Here is a 10,113-nt window from a genome sequence, read left to right as displayed (position 1 = left end):
TGGGCAAATACTGAGATGTTGTTTGGAGTCGTATTTTCCTGTCTTTATAGAAAACCTGCCTTTTTAACAAACAAAAAAGAGATGTTTTCTCTCTTCTCATGCCTCACTTTACTAGCACTAACAAACACAACAGGCTAAGCTCTGTATGATCCCACGGGTGTTATTCATACCTCCGGAAAGGGGACTTCAGTCCCTACAGCTCAAGAATATAAAATTATCCCAGGAACAGCAGTATGGACCAAACAAGTGGATGTTTTCAACAGACCCTGAGCAAATTGTCTGGGACAGAAAAGTATCCTTCTTTCCATCCCTAATTCCCCATCTCTGCACAGCCCCGGCCAGCTGTGGGGCTCTGGGGGACACATTGCCATGTGGACCTCAAGGTGTCCCCAAGCTGACCCTGGCGTAGGTGCTAATCTCAGTAAAGACAGAACAGAAAGGACTCCAACAAGCAGTGGTCCTTTGGACAAGGGTGTGCAGTCCTTGAGCATCCTGCTCTGTGTCGTTACCACCCTAGGGAGCTGCACCAGCCAAATGAGAAGGGGATATGTGCTTGTTGGAGCTGCACTCTCCCCTCCGAGCGCTGTGGCAATGCACCTCCCCGTGGCAATGGAGATGTGGGATTTGGGCACGAGCTGGGACAGTGGGAGGATGGCTCCGGCCAGGCCAGGTTAGAGGTGTGAGGGATGCCCTGGCAACCAGCTGGTTTGGGGGACCGCTTCCACCTCGCACCCAGGGTCTTGCATCTGCCCGTGGTTCCCTAAACATGCCGAGCCCATCGTGTCTGTGCTTCGTGCTGAGCCCCATAGCCCCACAGCCGGCCACTCAGCTGCAGGGGGGGCTGCCGGCTGGCCACACCGCCCTGCCAGACACCTGCTGCCTGCCACCGGGGCACTGGGGGCCAGCACCCAGTCCCACCACCCACCACAAGCGGGCAAAGCACCCGTGCACAGCAGTGCAGCATCTGAAGAGCTACCGTCCCCTTCTCATCGCCAGCCCGGGGCTGGGGGTGCAGGGCAGGCAGCTCCCCGGGTATCCCCCGGGACCTGCCGCGGTGGAGGCACGGGATGCTGGAGTGCTTTTGCCCGGCTGGGTGAGGGATGGCATCCAAATCTTGCTTTGCCGGGCATGGAAAGGGGCCCCGCCGGAATACCCTGGCCTCGCCTGGCCCCGGCACGGAGCTTCCCGATGGGATGCAGGGATTGAGGGGGGCTGAGCGGGCGGTGGGGGAGGCGGGGAGGGAGGGCGGGGGCGAGGCGGGCCCGGGGCCGGCGGGGGATGGCGCTCGCCGCCTTCCCGACCATAAAACTGCAGGGCCAGGGCCGAGCGGGCAGAGCGGAGCGGCGGCACGGCACGGCACGGCACGGCACGGCACGGCACGGCACGGCACGGCACGGCACGGCACGGCACGGCCGGGCCGCCCTGCGGAGGTAACGGGAGCGGCGGGGTCCCAGCCCCGCCGGGATGGGGCAGGGGTCCCCTGGCCGGGGAGGGGGGCTCGGGCTCCCGCAGCCCCAGCCGGAGCGGCCCCGGCGGGGTCCCCCTGGGGTTTTGCCGGGTCCTGGGGCGGGGCGGGGGGGTCGCAGCTGCCAGCAGCCGCGCTCCCTGCGTCGGGCGGGCAGGGGGTCGGCTTTCCCCGTGCCCCCAGCGCTGGAAGCCCCGAGCCCCGCCGTGTGCAGCCCAGCCGCAGCCCTCAGCCCCCGCCGCCCGTGACAAAGGGGGCTGGGTCCCGCCGGCTGGGCACAGGCTGCTGCCTGGGGTTCTGTGGCGGGGGGACAGCGGCGTGGGCACATCATCGGGGAAAGGGGCTGCGAGGCGCTGCGGGGGGTGGGGGGGGCTGGGAGCCAGGTGGACCGCGCTGATCCTCATCCCGATCCTTGCAGCCTGGTCCTTGGCGGAGGCATGCCCAAGTCCCTCCTTGGTCAAACCCCGAAAGCCATCCCTGCGAGCTGGGAGGGGGCGTGCGGAACGCAGGCTCGGCGCCCCCCGGCGCCCAGGGGTGCCCGCAGAGTTTGCTCTTCGCCCGTTAGTTTGCGCTGGACTCCCCCCGTGCCGCTCCGGCGGCGGCGCCCGGTGGGGCGCAGGGACGGGGCGAGCCCTGGTGCTGCTGCGGGGCTGCGGGACCCGTCCCCGGGGGGGTGCGGGGACCATCCCGGGGGGTGGTGGTGCGGGCAGCTCCTGCCAAGTTCAGAGCAGTCCCAGAGCTGCACTACCATCCCGCAGGGCGCGGGCAGAGCCTGGGACCAAGGCTGCCGGGCAGTCAGGGGCTGCGCAGGGAACCCCCTGCTCCCCGAGGTGTCCCGAATCCCTGCACAGGGGAGCGTGGCTTGGCCAGGCTGGATCCCGAGTCCATCTGCTGAGCCAGGTTTATGTAAGCGCTGATTTGCAGTGTCAAGAGATGCCTAAGAACCAGCTTGCCGCTGGGAAATGTATAAATACATGGCATGTGGCCCGAGGCTGTGCCAATAGCCTGGTGTTTGTCCTGGTCCCAGAGCCTTGGAGAGGCTCTGCGATCTCTCACCTGCTCCCAGCTTGGCCTCGAGCCTCCATCGAGTACATTCCAGGGGCAAGGACGGAGCAGGAGTGCCAAAAGGCACCGTCACTCTGTCCTTTACAGTGTTATCTAGCATTGCTTTTCTGGCAGAGCGGTGGGTGCTCCTTGTGTGGGACCATAAACTCCCTGCCCGCACACCGGCTCGGCAGGAGATGCTGCGCCGTAATGCAGTCCTGCCTTGGCATGCTCAGCACCTCCTCCTGCCTGGCAGGATGCTGGGCCAGGCGGGACGCCGGTCAGACCCAGGGTGTGACAGGCCTGCCTTTCCTGTTGTTAGCATCAGTATGGCATCACTGTGCCTTCCTCGGCTGAGGGGCTGAGCCCCAGCCCCGGGAGCTGGCTGTCAGGAGGGCTGTGGGTGGAGACGGCATGTTCAGACCACGGGCTATGGAAGGGAAGGCAGCATTAGATAATGCTACTTATTCCAAGAGCCAGGAATTGGGGAAGAGAGCTGGCTTCCAGACTCCCAGAGACAGGGGCCCAATCCTGCCTGCTTGCTGACCCAAAGCAAGCGAGCTCTGGTTTGGGATCAGTGGGACAATGGGCTGTGTTTGCTGGCAGGCTTAACGTTGGCAATTGCTGCTTTTTGTTGCAGGTGGGAAGCAGCGGTAGCTCACTATGGCCCTGGCAGACAACGCGGGCTGTGCCAAACCCAGCGAGGATTTCCCCTTCCCTGAGATCATTGAACTTAACGTGGGTGGACAAGTCTACATCACCCGCCACCCCACCCTGGTCAGTGTGCCTGGCTCGCTCCTCTGGGAGATGTTCACCCAGAAGAATGTCCGCTCCCTGGCCCGCGACAGCAAGGGACGGTTCTTTGTGGATCGGGATGGCTTCCTCTTCCGCTACATCTTGGATTACATGAGGGACCAGCAGCTGGTGCTGCCCGACCACTTCCCAGAGAGGAGCCGTCTGCAGCGAGAGGCTGAGTACTTCATGCTGCCAGAGCTGGTGAAGATGCTGGCCCCCAAGCTCAGCAAGCAGAACTCGCTGGGAGATGACCCATGCCAAAGCGACCCAGAGGAGCTCTCCCCCAACGCGGATGCCACCCGCAACCTGACCTCTGCCAGTGCCACGCTCCCCAGCACCGTGTCTGGTGGCCCTGGAGCTCCCGTCACCACCAGTACAGGTGCTGCCAGCACCGACGTCCGCAGGGCAGGTTTCATCACCATCGGCTACCGGGGCTCCTACACCCTAGGCAGGGACAGCCAGACGGATGCCAAGTTCCGCAGGGTGGCACGGATCATGGTCTGCGGCAAGACATCGCTGGCCAAGGAGGTCTTTGGGGATACCTTGAATGAGAGCAGGGACCCGGACAGGCCTCCGGAGAGGTACACCTCCAGGTACTACCTCAAATTCACCTTCCTGGAGCAAGCCTTTGACAAACTGGCCGATGCTGGCTTCCACATGGTGGCTTGCAACTCCACAGGCACCTGTGCCTTCGCCCATGACCAGACAGATGACAGGATCTGGACCTCTTACACCGAATATGTTTTCTATCGTGAGTGACACCAAAAAAACCCCCAAACCCACAAACCAAGCACCAACTCTCCCTTTCCTCTCCTCTGCTGGCTGTTGCCTCAAAGGTAGACATCCGACCCCCAGATCCAAGCACCCCCCCTTTTGCCTCCTCTTGAGTTTGTTCCTGGTTTATTTTTTTCCTTCTTCCACGTTGAACCTGTTCAGCATTTCCTTGTAGCAGCTGCTGACCACCAACCTTCTTCCCTCTCTCCGACTTCTACAGTAGCCGCCTGTAGCTCCCAACCCTCCCTGGATGTGTGGACTTGAACATTGTCATGTACGTGTTTTGGGTGGGAGGGACACACACACCGGACTCTGCTCTGGGCTGGGATTCCTACAGCTGGAGCAGCTTGTCCGTGTTGGACACTGAACTCCGCTCTCGTGCCCTCTGCGCCATGCAGCTCCCTGGGAACATGCTGCATACACTGTATTTGATCTGCCAAGGGGTTCGAGTGAGAAAGCATTGGTTTAAGGACATGGAGAAAGGTGGGAAGTGGAGGGAGGGGGGGTGTGCGTGGAAAGATGAAGCCTCGCAGCACGGATATATTGCCATTAGCCCGTGTAAGCAGCTTAGCATTTAGACTGTCAGTGCTTGGGAAGGTTAGATAAAGATGCACCCTGTGTTTGCAGTTCTGATTTGAAGCATCGCTGCTGCTCTGGGATGCCTTGGGGTTGGCGGGTGGTTTATTTTTTTTGGGGGGGGGGTGGATAGACATGCTCTGTTCATGCATATGTGGAGGGAGGTGGGGGGGAGTGGGGAAGGCTTTACACGCTGTAGGGTGTAAAATGCTTATGCATCTCTCAGACTAGTTGGTCTGTCAGAAAAAAGTACCTTCATCTTTCCTTCAGAGTACAATAGCGATGTGGGCTTCAGAGGGATGGGGTGGGGATGCTCGGGCAAGCGGCAGTCGGGCTCAGCCACAGCCATGACTTCACAGATTAAAGGGAATCTTTGCCCAACATGAAAATCGTTGCCATTTTGGCAATCTCTTGTGAAGGTCTCTCCAATCACAGTTCTCCACGGCCTGCTTTTTGGGCCTGGGGCTGGCTGCTGCTGCTTTACCATGCCTGGGCAATGTGTAATAAAGGAACAAAAGCGACTCGCCTTCGTCTTCGTGTGCTGAGGTGCAAAGGCAGTAGTGCTGGCTCTGTGCTATGTGCACCCAGAGGTGCTGCTTGAGCAGGACGGCAGCTCTGGCACATGGGCAGGGAGCAATGTGCTTTAGTATAGGGATTCAAATAAAGAGGAGAAGGAAGGCAAACTTACTGGAGACCTCCTGCCCTGCTCTAACGCCCCTTCTTTGAGCCCTCACTCCCATCCCAGCTGGGCTGAATTGCAATGCAGTGCATCCCTGCAGGGATGCTGATGCAAGCGGTTGGGTCCAGAATTCCCCACCTGCCTGCAGAGCAGCCCTGGGTGATGCATTTATCCCCAGCTCTCAAGCAGGGCTTTGCAAGCTCCGGCACAAAAGGCTCAGCCTGCAGATCTCGGTGCCAAAGCCTGCAGGAGCAGTCGTAGGTGGCCCCGCTGCCCTGACATACCCAACTGCTGCGTGTGCCTGCCTGCTCCCTCTCTGTTGCTCTGCCTGGTCCCAGCTCCCTTACACCCACCGCCGATCCCTGGCCCTCCAGCAGCCCCTGTGAAGCTCTTGGTGCAGGAGCTGAAGGATGGGTGCCACCAAAGGGGCATTGCTGGCTGGGGAAGGAGGTTGGCAGCTGGTTTCCGAAGAGGCGGGTGGGCTGCAGTCTTTGGGCATGCAGGGTGACCAAGAACTTTACAGGGAGACAGCACCTCTCTCCTGAGCAAGGGGAAGCTGAAAATGGCATTTTTATAAGGACCCGTTCCCCGTTGCAACGGCATTTTGAAGAGGAAATGACAACCAGCTTTTTTTAAAAAAAAAAAAAAAAAAAAAAAAGGAACTGGAGCTCTGTGTGGAGAGAGAGGCTAAAAAAGTTAAAACCTTTTACATAAAGGGGGAGGGGATACACACTTCATGTTTGCTTGTATTTTGGGGTTTTTTTAACTAAAGATTTTTCTGATCATTATTAGAACTGATTGGAAAAAGCTGCCTTGTGAGAAATGCTGGTGTTTTGATGTTTGCTTCTCCCCTCTGGAACGGGACTGAAAAATTGATCTCACAGGGGGAAGCATTTTTCCTGAGGGAGAAACCATAATGGCAAAGTCAACATTTAGGCGGTTTTCATCTGCCAGGTTATGTGATCTGGGCTGGTAAACCCAATACCCCCAGTGAAATACGATCGGAGCAGAGGAATTTGCTGTTGAATCACTTTAGAGTCTGACAGTTTTCATGAAAACTGATACTTCATGAGAAAATACTTTTGTTGAGATCTATCTCAACAAAAATACACCAAATTTGAGGTTGTTGCTTTTCTTTGCATATATCTAGTAATGGAAAGAGTGTCCTTTTGCTGCTGCCTGTGGCGGGGAGAACGTGGTTAATCGATCCTTAGATGGGTCCATTTGCAGGGAAATGGTGGCTTGGAGGCATGGAAAAGAAGTCCTCTCATGGCAAGTCACTTGAGCTTGGGGAAGCAGGGGATGGCAGGAGTAGGTTGAGAAGCTCTCTCAGTCGCCAGGGCTTCAAGATGGTGCAGAGGGCACTTTCCTGAAGTCGCCTGTTTTGCTGGCTTTTCCTGGGAATCCACCTGCAGTTCTGTGTGTTTCCAGATCTCAACCCGACTGCTGACCACAGTGGTCTGACCCTGGGTCGGGCTTGTTCAAAGCACCTAGACCTACTTAGCTTGTCCTTGGGCTTGTGATCTCCCCTCAGCATCTCCCGCCACCCAGGATGCCCATAGGGACTAAAGGGACAAATCAAGTCTTGTTCAGTTTCCTTCCTTTGTGGATGATGGACTCGGAGATTAATTTTTTCTTCCCAAGAAGGTGGCGTGACCCTGCCTTTCAGGCACTGATTTCTGCCAGTGCACAACTGGATTAAGCTGGTGCTTCGCAGAGAGCACGGAAGCATAGCACCAAATCCTGTTAGAGGTGCTGCTGGCAGCAGCCTGCTCCTATCTAGGAGGTACAAGCAAAGATCTTCCACTTACGTTGCAGGTCCAGAGCTCTGGAGAGGATCTGGCTGCCCCAGCTCAGCCGTGGGTGGCTTTGCTCCAGCACAGGGGGGCTGGCACGTCTGAGGATGGCACGTGGGCTGTGCGTGGGCAGGCAGGCTGCAGGGCACACCTGTGGTAAGAATGGGTGGCATGTGCCTTGGGGGATTAGTCACGTTGCCTGCAAAAGCCCATGGCCAGGAGGGATCCCTGTGATTATTTTAATCTGACCCGCACTGAGCAGCCGTCAGCTTTTCCGAAGGAAGCCCTGCTCCGGGTGAGAAGCGGGGACTGTGTCTAAGCCAGAGCTGGCCCATTCCCAGATGCCAGGCCACCTACCACCTAGGCCTTGAGGATGGTTTTTAGGATAGCAGAGGAAGCCCACAAGCTCCCAGGGGGTCTCCACGTGGCAGCAGATCCCTTATGGAAGAGCGTGGACCACGGTGTGGGAGAACGTCCTTTGGGAAGGCATCTGGGCTCACTGCAAAGTTCAGCAGCTGCTGTGCTCACCAGACACCAAGGAATGCTTTCATAAAGGGCTTTAAGCTTTCAACGCTTGTTTTCCCTCTGAGGGGTAATGTAACTCACCCTTTCATTTGGAGATCCCCAGAAAATCATCCATCCCAAAATAATACCCCTCCTCCAAACGAGGCAGAACACGAACTCGGGCCGGGTCTGCGTTCCCAGGCGAGCGCCCTGCCCACAAATTGCTGGTTCCTCACTCGGCGTCTCATTCTGTGCAAAAATGGCAGGAACTGAGCTCTCCCTAGAAAGAAAAGCCAAACCCCGTCTGTCCCCATCAGGATCTTCTGCCACCCGGAGAGAACATCTGAAAACACTTTATCTCCTAGGTCTGCCTTCAGCCCCTCCCTAGCAGACCCCCTTTGGTGGGAGAAGCTGGGCTCTCCCCACCCTGCCCACAGCCAGGAGGCCATAAGGATAGAGCAGATCAATACAGGGGGGCTGGGAAGAGGACAAATGGTCCTGTGGGGTCCAGAAGATTAAAGAGACTAGAGGGGAGACACAGAAAACCCTGTCCCCAGCCTAGAAGTGCTGTGCTGCCATGGGAGACCTGAGAAGCCCAGGCTGCACAGCGTACCACAAAGACTGAGACTGACGCGACGGCAGTGTCGCAGTAGTGAAGGACTTAAGAAGCACAGGAAGGGTGGCGGCAGCAGTGGCTGGAAGCTGGAACCAACCTCTTCTAATTCAAAAAAATAAAACCCCCAAAGAACTACCTTTAACAGCACCGGTGTTCACCACTGAGAAACGCTGTCAGAGAGATGGGGATTCTGCAATTCTTGGTGCAGAAACTGCAGCCTGGATGCTTTTCTGTAGGAAGGGGTTTAAAAAACCCCAAGCTTTTAGGCTGAGTTTAGCAGCTGACACAAGTTGGCTGCAATGTGCAGGAGGTGAGACAACACGCAGAGCATTGCTCTGCTCTGGCCAGCCACGGAGAGACCTCTGGGCCTCCTCCCGCCTCTGGGCCGCCGGAGGAGCAGGAAAGGAAATGCAGCTGAGCACCCGGTGTTTGCATTTGCTGGAAGTTCTGAGAGCCAGAAGATGCTTTGGGTTGGGTCAGCTGTTCCGGCAGCTGGCAGAGAGCTGCAGGAGCACTTTCCCAGATGAAGTCTGTTCAACCTGTGCTGACAGCTTGTTCTGAGCTAAAGCAGGTTAGACTTTGTGACTTTGTGACTTTGTGATGTGCAGATGGTTTTATTAAAAGGCTCTCACAGTTAAAAAAGTTTTGATCAGCTCTAGGTGATGGATGGCTGGGAATTATCACACGCACCCCACCCCTTCAGGAGAGCCATACAGTATCTGACTGAAATATGTTCTTGCAAATAGGCTAAACCAGATTTCATCTAAACCATATTTGAGTCCACAGCACAACCCCTGCATCCCTGATGTCTGTTCCCTCTCCCTCCTTACCCTTCTCCAGGCTAGCTACCCTGTGATGCAGGGTCTGCTTTGCCAGCAGCATCTTCAGAGTGACCCCAAAGGGCACATCAGCCCCCAACACCCCAGGGCAGCAGGACAAATCTGCCATCAGAAATAAATTTTCTTCCTGTTCACAGACTACTCTAAAGCACAGAAAACTTAGCTCAGCCCTGTGGTTTCCTAGACTCAGCCCAAAATGAGATGATGCTTTCAGCAGGAGACAGAGAAGCATGCAGCAATTATAGAGGATAAACACAGCTCTTCCCTGCGTGCTGTCAAGGGCCATCCTGCCTGATAATTCTAATCAGGGACACAAAAAGCCTCTCCTGCCAGCAGCCTGAAGAAAAGCATTGGTATGGAAAGCACAAATTACCTGGCTGCTGTTACAGAGGAGCTACACAAGCCCAGCCTTCCTGGATTAATTTAGGAGCTCTGGCAAAGGCTGACTGGGGCTAGCAGGTAGGGATGACCCGATCTTCCTGAGCGCTGGAGTGGGTGAGATGGAGCCTGGCCTCATCGTGATGCTCTCCCATCATCGTTTAGAGGACCTTTATGGGAAGGCTGGGAGAAGGAGCACATTGCATCTTCTTTCTCTGGACCTGAGGTCCTTGGCACATTCTCCCCAGCCGATGCCACAGCTGAGGCCAGGCCACCCGTGTGTGGTGCGAGGAACCATATCAAAGCAGAGGGCAGAGGCTGGCGCAGCCTGCCTGGACCACAGCAGCTCAGCTGCCCAAGGCCTTTTGGAAAGCTTGATGGTGGACAGCTTGGTGCCCATCCCAGGGAACATGGTGGGGAGAGCAGCCCCATCCCACCAGAAGCATGCAGGAGGGTGCTTTAGATTTTGGAGCCATTTCGCAAGTGGAAACCAAGGTCAGACGCAACTTGGGATGCACAGCCTCCACTTCCCAGCCTTCCGTGAGCCCAGCTGGCAGGGTGCTCTGCCCTTTCTAAAAGTGCAGGTCCCTTCAACGCTGAGGAAGTTGCCCCCAGCGCCTAGATGGTTTTAGCTCAATTTCTTAAGG

The 10,113-nt window shown here is 56.9% G+C and overlaps 1 protein-coding gene across 1 annotated transcript; it reads left to right on the top strand.

The window, feature by feature from the left end:
• Positions 1 to 1,267: 1,267 nt before the first annotated feature.
• LOC130158830 (BTB/POZ domain-containing protein KCTD12-like) lies at positions 1,268 to 5,175 on the top strand. Its single transcript, XM_056359894.1, has 2 exons — positions 1,268 to 1,430; positions 3,150 to 5,175. Exon 2 carries the CDS (start codon positions 3,173 to 3,175, stop codon positions 4,061 to 4,063), a length of 891 nt encoding a protein of 296 aa, XP_056215869.1. The 5' UTR covers positions 1,268 to 1,430; positions 3,150 to 3,172; the 3' UTR covers positions 4,064 to 5,175.
• Positions 5,176 to 10,113: the final 4,938 nt, after the last annotated feature.

Source organism: Falco biarmicus, chromosome 14, assembly GCF_023638135.1.
Source record: "Falco biarmicus isolate bFalBia1 chromosome 14, bFalBia1.pri, whole genome shotgun sequence".
In the NCBI taxonomy this organism is placed as follows: Eukaryota; Metazoa; Chordata; class Aves; order Falconiformes; family Falconidae; genus Falco; species Falco biarmicus.
Note: the sequence above shows the minus strand (reverse complement) of the source record. Positions and strands in the feature narration are given on the sequence as shown.